This window comes from Triturus cristatus, chromosome 6, assembly GCF_964204655.1.
Source record: "Triturus cristatus chromosome 6, aTriCri1.1, whole genome shotgun sequence".
Lineage (NCBI taxonomy): Eukaryota > Metazoa > Chordata > Amphibia > Caudata > Salamandridae > Triturus > Triturus cristatus.
Window position 1 is genome coordinate 212,677,195 of NC_140589.1, and position 15,924 is coordinate 212,693,118.

The 15,924-nt window shown below is 47.2% G+C and overlaps 1 protein-coding gene across 9 annotated transcripts in view; it reads left to right on the forward strand.

The window, feature by feature from the left end:
- Positions 1–15,924, forward strand: part of TDRD6 (tudor domain containing 6) — a 2,207,410-nt gene that overhangs the window by 1,155,684 nt on the left and 1,035,802 nt on the right. For all 9 annotated transcript variants that reach the window (XM_085610557.1, XM_085610549.1, XM_085610550.1 and 6 more), the window contains 2 exons: positions 6,592–6,678; positions 15,698–15,784. In XM_085610557.1, the coding sequence (XP_085466683.1) occupies positions 6,592–6,678; positions 15,698–15,784 (174 nt within the window). The remainder of the gene's footprint in view (positions 1–6,591; positions 6,679–15,697; positions 15,785–15,924) is intronic.

Consider the following 15,924-nt stretch of genomic DNA (forward strand, 5'->3'; position numbering starts at 1 on the left):
GACTTCTGCCATTATTATTACTTCCTTCCAATATTGTTGAATATATTTACACTCCCAGAGAATGTGAAGGGAGCCCACTTCCCCACACCCCCTTGCACAATATTGAGATTTACCCTGGCCTCATCGGTGTAGCTGTGTCCTGGAAGCATAGGATCCATGGAGGATTCTCAGCTGGATGAGATGGAACATTGCCCTCACCGATACCTCCCGTGGACTCTGCACTGCCTCCTCCCAGTTCTCATTCTCTAGGACTCCCAGATTTTATTCCCATGCTCCCTTCAGGGGATCAACTAGGTTGGGAGAATTATATAGAATTTTCCTATATGTCAATGAGGTGGCTTTAGTTGTCATATGGTCAATTAGTAGTCTGTCTTCCAACGGAGAATACTCCTCCAGTGTATCCCCATCCTTGATATATTTGCGCAGGGCGTGACTCAGCTGCAGATATCTGTACCTTTCTTTATCCGCCAACTCAAATTCAGCGTGTAGATTCTCAAACGTTATCATTGTACTTCCCCTCCAGATGTCTCCCAGGTTTTCGATTCCTAGTATTTACCATTTTTGAACCCATTCAGATTACCCACCTCTCGCCGCTGCTTACTGTCCCAAAGGGGAGTTCTCTCGGTCAGCGTCCCCTCCCACCCTAAGTATTTGACCTCTTCACGCCACGCCCGCACCACTGTTTGCATATGAGGTGGGAGTATTCTTTCCTTGCTTCTTCCATAATAAAGCCACCAAGTAGCCCCTCTCCCCCATGGCCCAGCGGTCACTCCTGAACGCTGGATCATTCAGGTCAGAGAAAGCCCAGTCATTCACCACCATTAACTGAGATGCCCAATAGTACTTTCGAATGTCTGAGACTGCTAGTCCCCTTTCATACACCCCTCTCTGCAGCTTACATAATGCTATTCTAGCGGATCCTCCATTCCATAAGAGTCTATGCATCTCACTATCTATTTCTTGGAACACAGTCTTCGGTATTTTGTATGGTGTTTGGCATGACATACAGCAGTCTAGGTAGGGACATCATCTTAAACATCCCTGCCCTCCCCATCAATGATATCGGCAATTTCCACCAGCATTCAACATCTTTTTTCAATTGCTGTATTTGCGGATATAGATTATCCACAAGGCAGTCTTCCTCTTTCACAGATATTTTGAGACCTAGATAGGTGCATATGTGCTCAACTACCAATGGAGTCATTTCAAGCTGTCACCGCAGGATTTCTCCCTTTATGGTAAAGATCAATAATTTACCCCAGTTTATCCTATACCCCGAGTAGCTGGTAAACAGTTGGAAGATGTGTAGTACCCGATACACTGAACTGAGGGGCTTCGCCAGGTATAGGAGCACACCGTCTGCATAAAGAGATATTCTATCTTCCCAAGCACCTCATATCTCTCATCCTGTTATTACTGGATTGTTACGGACCAAGGCTGCCAGTGGCTCCAATGCCAGTGCGAATTACATGGGTGAGAGCAGGCAACCCTGCCTTGTATTCTTTCTCAGCTGGAACGAGCGCAATACCGCTCCGTTCACTTTTACTCTAGCCCTCGGGTCTTGATATAGGGGTCTTACCCATGAACAGATCTTAGGTCCGAATCTGGTTAATGTTTCAAACGTATATTGCCACTCAATGCTATCGAATGCCATTGGCGCATCTAGGGAGAGAAGCACAGTGTCTTCATTTCATTCCGTTTTGGACCAGTGCAGCACCCCATACAATCTCCTCGGGTTGAGTCTTGTTGCCCTGTGCGGTAGAAACCCAATCTGAAAGAAACACGTTAGTGATAGATTCCTTACCTTAGAATTACCCCCAGGCGTGAGACTGGATCTGGAATGTTTTCATCAGCAGTACCCCTGCGCGTCGGAAGGTGGCGTTGTGCGTCTCTAGCCCGGGATTCCTGATACATATATAGCAAGTGTGGTGCAATCTTACTTGCAACACTTTTATACATTTCCACTGGCAAACCTTTGGGTCCTGCTGTCTTCCCCGACTGGAGGTCATCTCCTCCACCGTGAAATCCTGATCAAGTGAATCCGTATTCTCCCCTACCCACCCCCCACCACACCCCAGCGCCGGAAGATTCATCTCATGCAGTAAATCAGCACAATCAGCAGCTTTGCGCTGCATTGTGGAGGCATTTAGTGCCTCATAATATTGTGCAAATGTCTCCGCTATCTCCTCACCCGTTCTGTGTACCGCTCCCCCACTCCACGTGCATTTATCTCCAGGACACAACTTTGTTCCTTATCTTTCTTCTAGCCATGCAGTCATTTTATTTGCTTTGTCGCCTATGTTGCATATCTTTCTCTGGGTGGCCAGTATGTGTCCTTGCCCTTTGCTCCTCGAAGGTTCTCAGTTCTTTTTACTTATGCCTTAAGTGGCGGTTTTTAGATTCATCCACGGCCCCCCTCCCTCCGCCCCCCCCATCCCAAGTTTCCCTCTCCACTGCTCCACCTCTTTCTCAAGCTCTGCCACTTTTCTATTTTGTTCTTTCTTATGAATGCCTATTTGAGCTTGAATATATCCCCTAATCACAGTTTTGTAGGCCTTCCATAGGGTAGATATCGTCTCTACCGACCCCTCGTTTTCTTGAAAGTACTGCTCAGTTTGCATCTGTACTTTCAATGCAAATTCTTTTTCTGAAATACTATGGCTCCAGTTGTGGTGGAAGGGCATTTTGTCTGACTGGTCTCTGTATCTTTATTGCTATTGGGGAATGATCTGAGATCCCTTGTGCTAATTGCGTTGCATCTATAAATTGCCCCACTTGAACTTCCAATGTAAGCAAAGTCTTTTCTGGAGTGGCTGCTATGTTTGGCTGAGGTGTGCGTACACTGCATGTTTGCTGGGTTATGCGCCTGCTATAGGTCAATCATTTACATTGCTGTTATGAATCCCTCCAATGCTTCCTTACCCCCCGCGCTTGCCGCCACAATTAATCTGTCTATCTGAGGGTCCATACCCGCATTCATGTCTCCTCCCATTATCAACGTGCCCGGAGTTAGCTCCAGCAACATCTTACCCAGAGCCGGAAGGGTTTCTGCATGCAGTCTTGGAGGCACATAGACAGAACACAGATTTATCGTTTTACCTTACCATGGGCCCGTGATGGCGACATATATCTTCCCGAGATGTCACACCAGCTCTTACCCGGGACAAAGGGAATTGACACTTTTATTAATATCCCTACTCCCCGTGAACCGGACGTAAAGCCTGCATGTGCCATGAGTCCCTCCATTCCTTCGGGGACATCAACCACCTGTATGTTCCGCCTGGCGCGCCCTTCCTGGTCTTCGAACCTAGCCACCATCTCCCCTTGCCTTTGCTGTAACTGTTTAATTTGGTCCTCCATTGCTTTGTTTGTTTGCAGCTGTGATATGTTGCCTTCTGCAATCGTTACCTTTTTGGTGGTTTTACGCAGATCCGCTCTCAACAGATTTACTTTGACAGTTACTGTATCGATTTTGGGTTTGAGCGTGTTTTAAAGATCCGTTATGGCTGCCATAATGGCAGTCAGTGAGGGTTCCTCCGCCCCTGTTACCGCTGTACGGTCTCCTTGGCCCTCTACTGGCTGCTTTGAAACTGCGTACTCGTCCATTTTGTTTGTTTGAATTGTGTACGTTTTGGGCTTCACCATTTCTTGTCTCTTGGGTGCTATGTGGTACCCCTCGCTGCATCTAGACCGTGTGTTCTGCCCTCTTCTTTCAGTTTAGGCCCTTCTTGATCTCCTCATTGCTCCACAAAGCTGGCCCTAGGGCCAATTGTCCACCGCCGGTCTTATCCTCCTTGCATGTAGTGATTACAGTCCTTTCCGGGATATCTCACCACCCGGCCAGATTTCACCTACAATTGTGCTGTGGTCTGTCTTGGTGTGCAATTTGGCACCATTCTGACAGACCGTGGTTAGGCTGCCAGCTGTTTCCCTCGTCACCGTAATGTCACCCTAATGTCACAATATATGTGCACTAACTCCAACAGTACGTATCTTCTGTGCAGCCTGAGTGTCGATCCGGTTGAACCCTTTCTTCCTTTATAGCCGCTCGGCTCCCTCCGGCTAAACAGTCCATGGTGTCCACCATGTTCTCAGGCGTACTGCATGACTAGCGATATAGGCAGCTCCTCTTTGTCTGTGCTCTTTTACTGTCCTGGGCAGTGCTGCTTTCTTTTGGTTATCGGCCCGTCTCTCCCCTCCTAGGTAGCCCAGTGACTCCTCTGCCGACAGGCCGATTTCCACTGATCCAGTGCCACTCTTCGGTCCCCAGTCACAGCTGGACTCAGTGGGCTCCTGTCTCTCCATGCCCCCCCGCCTTGGGAGAAGGCGTACACCTAATTTTACAGCAGCTGCCACCTGGCTGTGAATGGCCACAGGGAAAGCCACCTACTTTTATAGTGCTCACCGAACCAGAAACCGAGCTATTTTTCTGCTATCTCTCACTATTCGGGCCGGTGTCCCTCTGTTGTCATATAACTCCCATTGGGGATTCTCCCTCTGACTGTGTGCCCGATCGCCACAGTTTGAATTTATTTTCGGGGTGGGGTGCTCCTCCAGTGCGGCGCCTGAACTTGTTGCAGGCCCGCCACCGGCTTCCTCTCTCAGGCCTGTTTCGGGGATATACTGCTTACCTGTTATTCTGCTCCTCCAGGCCCGGGCCGACTGTCTCTTCTCGGCAGCCCCCTGCTTTGAGAATCTGTGGCTGTTCAGACAGCCGTTAACAGCCACCCGGCGCGGACTCTGGACGGCATCTCTGAACTCACAAGCTGCTGTCTTGTGTATCACTGACCCAGTGTTGGGCCATGCCTCTGGCCTGCTGCCGCAGTGACTCCGCGGCCGTCCCACTCCGTTTGCAGCTCCACAGCCCACCACTTGATGGCTACGGTCTGCCTGAATACGACCGCTGTGCAGCTTAGGGCTCACCCTCCCAGGGCTTCCAACTCTGTTATCAGCCGTTTGCGGGTCTCAGTTGAACTCACTCTCGGGTCGGGGTCTCATCCAGGGGCTCAGAGTTTTCCACCCCGTGCAGGCCAGATTAATGTACGGATTATGGGGCTAATGTTTCAGCTAGTCTGGAGCTTCACAGAAGTACGGCCATTGCCGGCGGCTCCAAGCCACGCCCCTCCGTCCTTTCAGACTCTTGACCTTAAAACTGCTTTTCCGTTGCCATCACCTCTGCTCACAGGGTGAGTGAGCTTCAGGCTCTTCCTTCTGAACCTCCTTTTCTTGCTGTTGCATCCGGACAAGGTTGTCCTTCGAAATAGGGCTTCTTTTTTACCCAAAGTGGTTACCTCTTTCCACATAGGACAGAGCATCACTTTGCCTACCTTCTTCCCGCCCCCTTCCAAAAAGGAAGAGAGACTCCACCGTCTGGATCCAAAATGTGCATGATCATTTTATCTGGATCGCGCAAAACTATTCCGGGTTTAAGATCAACTTTGTTGGCTATATGGGTGCCAAGAAAGTTCGGGCCGTGCAAAAATGACCATCTCTCAATAGGTCATCCTTTGCATTAAAATCTGTTATTCCTTTGCAAAAAAGGAGCCTGCTGTAGGGCTGCGCGCCCATTCCACCAGGGCGTTGGCAGCTACTACTGCTTTGGGACGTGGAGTCCCCCTCTGTGACATCTGCCAGGCAGCCACATGGGCATCCCTGCACAAGTTCACAAAACATTACTGCCCGGATAGCCAAGTCCGGAGAGACTGCTTCTTTGGCCGTTCAGTTCTCCAGGACTTTCTGGTGTGAACTTGGTTCGCAGACCCACCTCCGGGATTGGTATTGCTGGGGTATGTATTCTAAGGTAAGGAATCTATAACTAATAGTCTGTTTCAGATGAATAACTTGCCTTCGGTAACAATATATCTGTGAGAGACCTATATTAGTTAGATTCTTAATCATCCCACCCATCCTCCACCGTTCTGCGGACTGACTTCTAGAGTAAGGGACTCCCTTTCCGGGCCCTAGTTTTGTGCACCAGTGGTCAGTGTCTTGCATGGCTCTGTACTTCTGGCGTGAAATGTCGTGTAAAGAACTGAAGTCAGCGCTTAGGGGCGGGGTCTGCGTAGGCACCGCAGCGTCATTCCGGCGAACACGATTCCAACGACGTACGCGCAGTGGACCGACGCCACCTACTGATGCGCATGGGTACTGCTAAAGAAAAAAATCTCGGGATCCAGTCTGACGCCTGGGGTAATTCTAAGGTAAGCAATCTATAACTACTATGTCTCTTACAGATATATTGTTACGGAAGGTAAGTGACTTGTTTATTTGGTTGTGTAGCATGGTGTCAAATGCCTGAATATGGAATGTAGTAATACTGACAGACCACGTATACCATACAGTTCTGGGGTATAAATCTGGAATGTAGAAAATGTTTAATTAGCATGACCCAATATGTAGCCCTAATAAATTGAGGCAAATTATTATTTGTATTCTTCCTCTTCTATTACATGTTGTTTCTAGTGCCCCCCAAGGCTTTGGCATGCTTTTGGGGACATACTTTGGGGTCATAAACAGGGAGTTAAAGTATTCGACTCTCGTCCTTTGTTTTAACCGGGTGTTCCATCACGTCTTTTTTTACATTTTTTGAAGGGCTTACTTTGGATGAGGATTTACCAGTGATGGTTCCTGAATCAAATCCAGAAATTGATGTACTTAGTTCTACCCATACAGCTGAAGGTATTTATCCTGCTCTTTTTCAAAAGAACTCAGTGGTGCTGCGACAGTTTTCATAGGGGAGGTACTGCTATCAGTGTTGCATACCAGAGTCAGTCAAAGCTTTATTTAGTACAAAGTATGACACTATAAAAGCATTCTAATCAGAGGGATCGGTTACAGTTTTTCTTTAAAAATGAGAGTATACAGCAAAGTTTTATATCAGCTCAATCAATACATCAAAGTAAAATACACATTACATGATACATAGTACAAATAGGCAGAATAACCTATATCATATAGGTTAAAAAAAGTGCAAAGTGCTTAATATATGTCCTGATAAAATGCACAGTAAAAACAGTCAAAGTAACCTGTGTTAATAGGTACGTAAAGTGCATTGTGCTATTAAATAAATGTCCTTATAAAACTACAAAAGAATAAAGAGGATAGTGCAGCATAGATTAGGGATGCTTTCCATCTCATAAGGTGCATTTGTGCTATTGTATGTCCCAGAGTGCTATTGTATGTCCCACGGTGCTGTACATATCGTGTCTACATACACTCGTCTGGTTTTTCATATACCAATGCATCCAAATGTGAGTACATTTTCCTTCTTATTGCCATTAATATGAACGAGATGACTGCATTCGTAGTTTTCTCATTTTCCAGACTACATACCAAGTTAAAAGCATCTTTGTAATGGAAAAGCATATTAGATAAAAAATGAAGGTTTTAAGAATTTTTTTTGAATATTCTTCTAAAAACTACAAACAAGTAAAAAATGCAGCGTAGATTGGGGGGGACTTTGCATCACACGGACAGTTTGGCAGTTTATTGCACCACTTTTCCATTTTAGGGAATGCAATAATATAGTGAAGTGTGCCAAGCCTAAGCCTCGTTAAATAAAATCTGTGTTGGATATTTGTTACCTGCGTAAGATATAATTGTGTGCCCCTTACAAATGGGTGTTCACAATAAGAGAACACTGTTTTTGGCTAACTTTAACCCCTCTTATGCATTCCCTAGCATTCATACATCTTAGCTTCAATTCACTTTTGCTATAATCCTGGCTAGATGCAGGGTTCTTTCTATCAGTATCTATCTTGCAGCATATTAAAATGGAAAAAATGTGCTCTAACCAGGGGATTTTCCTGCTATGGTCGAGGGCCAAACAGTCCAATAACAAATCCTTTGTAAATATAGCCTTGTCTTTGGCCCATATCCCTGGCCAAAGAGTGATCCCCGCCATATCTGTTAAATCACTTAAGTATGGTACAGATAACTCTTTGTGTACTATGTAGTTCGCTGTACTGCCAGGGACTGCCAACAATTTTTTCAAGAATTTATTTTCTTGGATTTGAAGGGCAGCAGTATTGGCTCTCCCCCATGTGGCAGCCCCATAACATACTCCTGTAACACACTTCGGTATGGAGCAAGGATTTCCTGTATGGGTTTATTTCCTATTTTTGCTGAATCTATGAATCGCTTCAGTTGACCTTATAAGTTTCATTTAGCAAGATTCTAAATGTGTGTTCCAATTCCCACTCCTATTAAAAATAAGACCTAAATATGAAAAAGTTAACTCTATTTATAACTAGCCATCCTACGTGATGTATATTTTTCAGCCTATTGCTCCCACATGTCATCACAAAGGTTTTTTTTAAAGTTTAATTGGAGGTCTTTTTCAGACCTGTACAGGGCAAAGTTATCTATTTGGCGATGCAGACCGCTCGCTGTCCTTGATAGGACAGCATCGTCTACATATAGGAGTACCGGGGTTGGGCGTGCCCCTACTTTAGGGGCATCAGCAACTTGGTTTTGTAGGAAAGTATCTACATTATTGATATATAGGGAGAATAGAAGAGGCGCTAAAACGCAGCCTTGTCGAATTCTGCGCCTTATACTGAAATCCGGGGTACATTCCCTTGACGCGCCAAACCGGACTCTAGATGTTAGGATATTGTAAATCTGAAATAAGTATACAATTATATCGATAGGGGCACCTAGCCCGTTCAATGTCTGCCATATTTTGGTGCAATTCACAAGGTCAAAGGCGCTAGTGAGATCAACAAAGCAGAGGTGTAAAACCCCTTCCTTGGCTAATGTATACTTCCCTATCAGGAGTTCCAGATTTACACATTGTTCCATCGCATACCAGAGTCAAAGTGATAATGAAAAATGCAAATGTCACACTAAAAAGAAGTATAGCAAATGAGCCGCGTTCATCCAGCAGGAGATTAAGTGAATATGTAGCTAGCCAGAGTGCATCTTGTAGCACCCTTTCACAAATATCTTACTAAAACGTGGTTTGGTGGCTCACTGTAATTGACAGAATGCACATTTTTCATTGAAATCGCACTTCAGAATTTAAAAAAGTGCTCCAATTGTGCTCTTTTATTTGCTGATATATTGTATGTATGTACAGTTTATTTACAGGATTTAGGTTTTGTGATGTTTGAAAACAAATTGACATACCCTGTACTCAAGCAAAATTATCATAGTTCACTTTACAAAATCCTCTGACTTCGTAGTCCGAGAAAGTAAATGTCAATCTCCATGTTAAATGAATATACAGATATTTGTCAGTCAATACAGCTTGGGTATTTGTCAGTCAATACAGCCTCACATTTGACCTCTGTCTCTGAATGCACAGCAAATGTGAGAAGATAAAGACAAAAATGTAAGGGATATTTGTTTATTTCTCTTCTGAACTCCAGTATAGTTATATTTTGGGTTGCTGCAGCACTTCCAACTCCCCTTCTGGCGACTATGAAAACTGTTTGCTGCATATGTGACAGTAATTGAAGGTGATCAAACGTTTTGTTGCGTTGGTCAGTGTCCTTTATCCTAGATCTCTGTATTTTGCAGAGGTGTCCAGCCCACTGATCTAAGTACTTTTTTAATCTTTAAATGTGTAAAGATGGAATGGTCTATTTCTTTTGATCCTTTATTTGTAGTGATTTGTTCATTTAGTTTAGCTTTTTCCAACGTTTTGCTTGATGTTCACCTTTCTCTTGGTGTATAGAACATTACCTGAAAATCAAATCTTTTTGAATGTAGAAAATCAGATGACACTTTCATTGCTATCGACACCCTCGAAAAATCTTAGAAAAGATGGTTCAGCGCCAATTATCCTCCTTTGTAGAAGCCAGTGGTTTGCTGCATGACACGCAATCCTACTTCCTTGCAGGTTATAGCACAGAGACTGCACAAGTGTAATTGTCCAAAACGGTCAGAGGCGCCTGACGGTGGTGCTTCCACTATGGTAGTGCTACTTGATCTGTCGGCAGTGTTAGATACGGTAGCTCATTCGATCTTGCTGAAGAGATTAAGTATTCTTGGCTTTCAGGACACAGAGTGTTATCCTGACTACAGTCTTTCTTAGAAGATCGATTTCAACGGGTTTTCCTTCCCATTGGTTTGTAGAATGCCGCAGGGCTCTGCTCTTAGCCCGTTGCTCTTTAATCTATTTTTTGTCCTTTTGCCCATTTTCATCGAATCCTGGGGAGTGAAGGTTGTCTCGTATGCGGATGCCATGCAGCTTGTGTTTTCGTTCAGACAACATTCAGAAGCGGCCTTTCTTAACTTCAAAGAGTGCTTGAAAGATATTTCAGTGTGGATGAACAGTAACTGTTTAAAACTAAACGCAGATAAGACTGAGGTGCTATTTTTTTAGTCAGGCTATGTCTCCTCCATCTAGCCTCTGTTAGCCCTCAGATTTGAATCCTCCAACACTGGTCTCGTCTGCTAGAAATCTAGGAATTCGGTTTGATGCCGATTTTTTTTTTCCGGCTCAAATCTGGCAGATTTCCTCATCCTATTTGTTAAGTTAAGATCTGTCGGAAAGCTATTGTGTTTTCTCCCAGAGGGGAGCCGAAAGATCATTGTCCTTGCATTGGTGACCTCGCATTTGGATCATGCCAATAGCTTATATCTGGGGCTTCCAGGTTTTCTGATCCTTCGGTTGCAAATAATTCAGAATGTAGCGGCTAGGATCATTCGTCCGGTCTATTTTCGCCATCACATCTCGCCCATCTGAGGCAGCTTCATTGACTCCCAGTTGCCAGAAGGATATGTTTGTGGTTGGCAGTCAGTGGCTATTTCTGTGTGTAAGTTGGTCTGTGAGTGGGTGAATCAGTGTGTGAGTAGGCATGTCAGTGGCTATCTGTGGCGCTGGGTGTGTCAGTGGGTTTATTATTGTATGGCTGGGTGTGACGGTGGCTGTATCACTGTGCTGGGTGTTAGAGAGGCTGTTTAGATGTATAGCTGGATGTTGGTGTCTGTATGTGTGTGTAGCTGGATGTGCGCGTGACTGTATCAGCGTGTGGTTGCGTGTGTCAGTGGGTATTATCAATGTGTACGTAGTTGTGCGTGCAGCTGCCTCCATGGGTGTGTGGCTATTTGTCTGAGTGGCTGTACTAGCCGGAGCGTCCGCTGCCCAACTTCGTGCATTTTACGAAGTGCTGCACAGCATCTTTGGGCAGCCTGACCCAGTAGGTGTGCCTTCGGTCCCCACAGAGTCGGCTGGTGGCCCTAGGCCTTTGATGCTGGCGACTCTGGCCTCTGTGCCACTGGGTACCCAAGGATCTAGGCCTGGATCCAGATCGGTGCCGGTCGACCTCGCAGTACCTTCCCCTGCTCCAATTCCAGTGACTGCGCCCCCGACGTCTGTTGCTCCCCCAGCTGAGGTTGACCCCAACCTCACCCAGACGTGGACACGGTGCCGGACCGATACCGGTACCAGCGCTGGAGGGTACTTTTGTACCGCTGTTCATCCCTGCTGTCCTGAGTGGCAGCCAGAGGAGGGTGAGGAGGACTGGGAGGGGTCTATTGACCCTCTTGCAGACCAACTTGAGGAGCCGGACTGGCGGGAGGAATGGGTGATGCCAGTTGTCTGGATACCTCCCCAGAACTTGGTATGCTTTCCTCCCCCTACCATGGCTACTGAGGAGGGAGCTTCCTACGCTGTGGTCTTGCGTAGGGCAGCCGAGGCCCTGGGTCTCGAGCTTCCTACGGTGGCTGTCAGGACTAACCTCCTGACTGAGGTGCTTCAGCTGGCAGCAGCCTTTTTGGAGCCCTTGTTGCCTTTTAATGAGGCCCTCACTGACATCCTTCTGGGCACTTGGTCCAAGTCCTGTGGACAGGATGATTCCCCGATGCCACTGCCCGGCCACGGGCAGCCTACTTTTCCTTTTCCAACACCCTACCCCTGAGAGCTTGGTGGTCCAAGCCTCATCCTCAATGGGCGTATTCCCTACTGCTCCCCCAGATAGGAAATCCGAAAAGCTGTACCATCTTGGGAAGATGTTTTCTTCCCCCAGCTTGGGATTGCGGTTGGTGATCACTGCATGTCTCTTGGGCTGTTATACGCAGATGGTGTGGGATACGTTTGCACAAGTGCTGCCACAGTGACCAGAGGAGACCTCGGACATACTCACCCGCACTGTTGCTGAGGGTCGAGGTGCAGCAAAGTTAACCATCCGTTGTGGGCTGGATACCGCCGACTTGCTGGGTAGGACAGTTTCCACGTCGGTAGCCCTGAGAGTCTGGATTCTCTGCGGATTTCCAGTCCACACTTTTGCACATGCCCATTGATGGCCATTGCTTGTTTGGTTATAAGACGGAGAACATGTTTGAGCGCTTCAAGGACTCTAGGGCTTCAGCCAGATCCTTGGGCCTCGCAGCAACTTCTTGCCCCATGCAGTCTGCCTTTTGTCCCTTTCGTGGCTATGGAAGTGGTGCCCCTCCCTGTTCCACCCGGACCCACAGGGCCGTGCAAGCTACCCAGCCTATGCGTGGTCGTGGGACACAGCGTCGCGGGTCTGGGGGCCAGCGGGCATGCTATCCACTAATGCCCCCTCTGCAGCAGCCTGCAAACCTTCCTAGTATGACCTTTCAGGGCAACCAGTGGGTGGCAGGATCCGCCATCACCTCCCCCACTGGCACAACATCACTTCGGACAGGTGGGTTTTGCAGATATTCCGAAATGGCTACTCCCTCCCCTTTGAGACTACCACTCCCTCCATGCCACCCACACCATCGCATGTCGGATTATCATTCAGCCCTTTTCCGCCAGGAAGTTATGGTTCTTGGCCAAGGGAGCTATCGAATGATTCCCTGTGCCAGAAGTAGGTCGTGGTTGCTACTCACTACTTTCTGGTACCCAAGAAGGACCAAGGCCTGCGTCCTATCTTGCAAGACGCTTATTTTCACATCCCTGTCTTGTCTGCCCACCGGCGTTACCTACGTTTCACGGTAGGCTACGAGCATTTGCAGTTTCCCTTGCTTCCCTTTGGCCTTACCATTGCCCGTCAGGTGTTCACGAAAGTGATGGCAGTGGTTGCAGCTCATCTGCGCAGATCAAGGGTTCCAGTCTTCCCCTGTCTCGACGACTGGCTGTTGAGAGCAGGCTCGCCCCTGGCTGTCATCTCCCACCTCCAGACAACAGCGGACCTCCTGCATTCGCTGGGGCTCAGTCAACGTGCCGAAGTCGCACCTGATTCCCTCTCATAAGCTCCTTTTCATCAAAGCAGTTCTGGATACAATGCAGTTTTGGACCTATCCTCCCGAGCAGACAACCCCACCGCCATGTGGTACTGCAACAAACCGTGCAGGGTGGAGTCGTGGACCCTTTGTCAAGAGGCTCTTCGCCTTTGGACATGGCTGGAACATCAGGGGGTATTCCTGGTAGTTCAACACCTAGCAGGTTCCCTGAACGCCAGGGCGGACAAACTCAGCTGCCGGTTCATGATCTATCACGAATGGGGTCTTCACTTGGAGTTGGTGAAAGTCTCTTTCAGCAGTGGGTGGAGCCTTGGTTAGATCTATTTGCCACCAAAGAGACTGCGTAATGTCTGCAGTCCTGTGGGTTGGAGTTTCCAAGGCGGCACTCGCTCTGCGACCGCTTAATTCACGAGTGGATTTGCGGCCTCCTGGACCACTTCTACTAAGAGTGCTGAAGAAGAGCAAGCGTGCCCGGGCCCAAGTAATTCTTGTGGCTCCGAACTGGGCATGAAGAGTCTGGTACCACAAGCTCTTGAGCATGGCCATGGATCCTCCAATCAGACTGCGACTTCGGGAGGATCTTCTGTCCCAGCAGCAGGGGACGGTCCTCCACCCGAACCTGTCCAGCCGCCACCTCCTTGTGTGGAGATTGAGCGGCAAAAGTTGACGGCTTTCGACCTTCCTCCTGAAGTCTGTAATATCTTGGCAGCCAGGCGTCCCTCTACTAAAATGGTATATGCCTGTTGATGGAATACATTTGTGGCATGGTGCAGAGCAAAGGTTGTGGATCCCCTTTCTGTCCATTTTTCAAATGTTCTGCTCTTCTTTCTTGGACCCAGCAGGTCTCTGCCCTGGGCACTCTTAAAGGGCTATCTTTCGGTCATTTTGGCCTTTCTACACCTTCCTGATCAGCCTTCTCTTTTCAAGTCCCCTATTAACAGATTTCTGAAGGGCATTACTCCTCTTTTTCCTCCTTCTCCTTTCGTAATGCTCCAGTGTGACTTGAATCTTGTCATCACATATCTTGTGTGCTTCCTTTGAGCCGCTACATGTGTCCTCTTTGTCTCCTTACTTTGAAGACTGCTTTCTTGCTTGCCATCACCTCTGCTCGCAGGGTGAGTGAGCTTTAGGCTTTATCTTCCAAACTGCCCTTTCTTGCTGTCCTTCCGGACAAAGTGGTTCTTTGTACTAGACCCTCTTTTCTGCCCAAAGTGGTTAACTCCTTCCACATAGGTCACACCATCACATTGCCCGCCTTCTTCTCACCTCTGCACCCTTCCAAAGAGGAGAGACTCCACAGTCTGGATCTAAACCGTGCGCTGTCCCTCTACCTTGACTGCACTAAAGACTTCTGGGTGGACGATCAACCCTTCTTGGGTTATGTGGGCGCCAAGGAAGATCAGGTAGTGCACAAATGTACCATCTCTCGATGGTTTGTCCTATGCATTAAGATCTGCTATTCTTTGGCTAAAAAGGAACCTCCAGAAGGACTGCACACCCACTCTACCAGTGAGACGGTAGCCACTACTGCTTTGGGACGTGGAGTTCTCCTCGGTGACATCTGCCAGGCAGCCACGTGGGCATCGCTGCATTCTTTCACACATTACTGCCTAGACAGCCAATTCCGGTGAGACTGCTTTTTTGTCCGTTGTGTTCTCCAGGACTTCCTTGTGTGAACTTAGTTCGCAGACCCACCTCTAGGGTTGGTATTGCTGGGGTATCTATTCTAAGGTACGGAATCTATAACTAATAGTCTCTTTCAGATGGATCTGTAAGACACATATTAGTTATAGATTCCTTACCGCTTCACCTATCCTCCCCGTTCTGCGAACTGAGTGCTAGGGATAGGGACTCCCTGGCATGGCCCTAGTTTTGTGCAGCAGTGGTCAGTGTCTTGCATGGCTCTGTGCCTCTGGCGTGGAAAGTCATGTCAGAACTGACAGCGCGCCGGGGCGGCGTCTAAGTAGACACCACAACGTCATCCCAGCGAGCATGACGCAGACGTCGGACGCAGAGTCGACCGACGCCACCTACCGACGAGCAGAGGTACTGCTAAGAAAAAATGTCTCCGGATAGTCTGACGCCTGGGTGTAATTCTAAGGTAAAGCATTTATTACTAATAGGTCTCTTACATTGTTACCAAAAGTAAGTAACTTGTTCTTCAGGTCAGAACTGAGTTTAGTTTCACTTTCAACAATTAGGTTTTTTAGTTGCTACAGTAGCATTAATTGTATAATAATGTATTTGGTAGTGTAGCATGGTGTCAAATGCCTGAATATAGAAACAGACTTCGTATACCATACAGTTCTCGGGTATAAAAATTGTAATTAGCATGACCCAATGTGCAGCTCTAGAAATTAGAGGCAAAGCAATATTTGTATTCTTTCTACTCTATTACATAGAGTAATTCTAATGCCCCCAAGACCTATATATGCTTTTGGGGGCCTCCCTTGGGGTAATAAACAGGGAGGTATAGTATTCAACTGTCTCGTGCTTTGTTTTAACCGGCTGTTACATCTCGTCTTTTTGTTTTTTGAAGGGCTTACTTTGGATGAGGCTTTACCAGTGATGGTTCCTGAATCAAAGCCAGAAATGGATGTACCAAGTTCTACCCATACAGCTGAAGGTATTTATCCTGTTCCTTTTCAAAAGAACTCAGTGGGGCTGCAACAGTTTTCAGAGTGGGGGAACTGCCATCAGTGTTGCATACCAGAGTCATAGCGATAATGAAAAATCCAAGCGTCACACTTGTTATGTTCCATATAA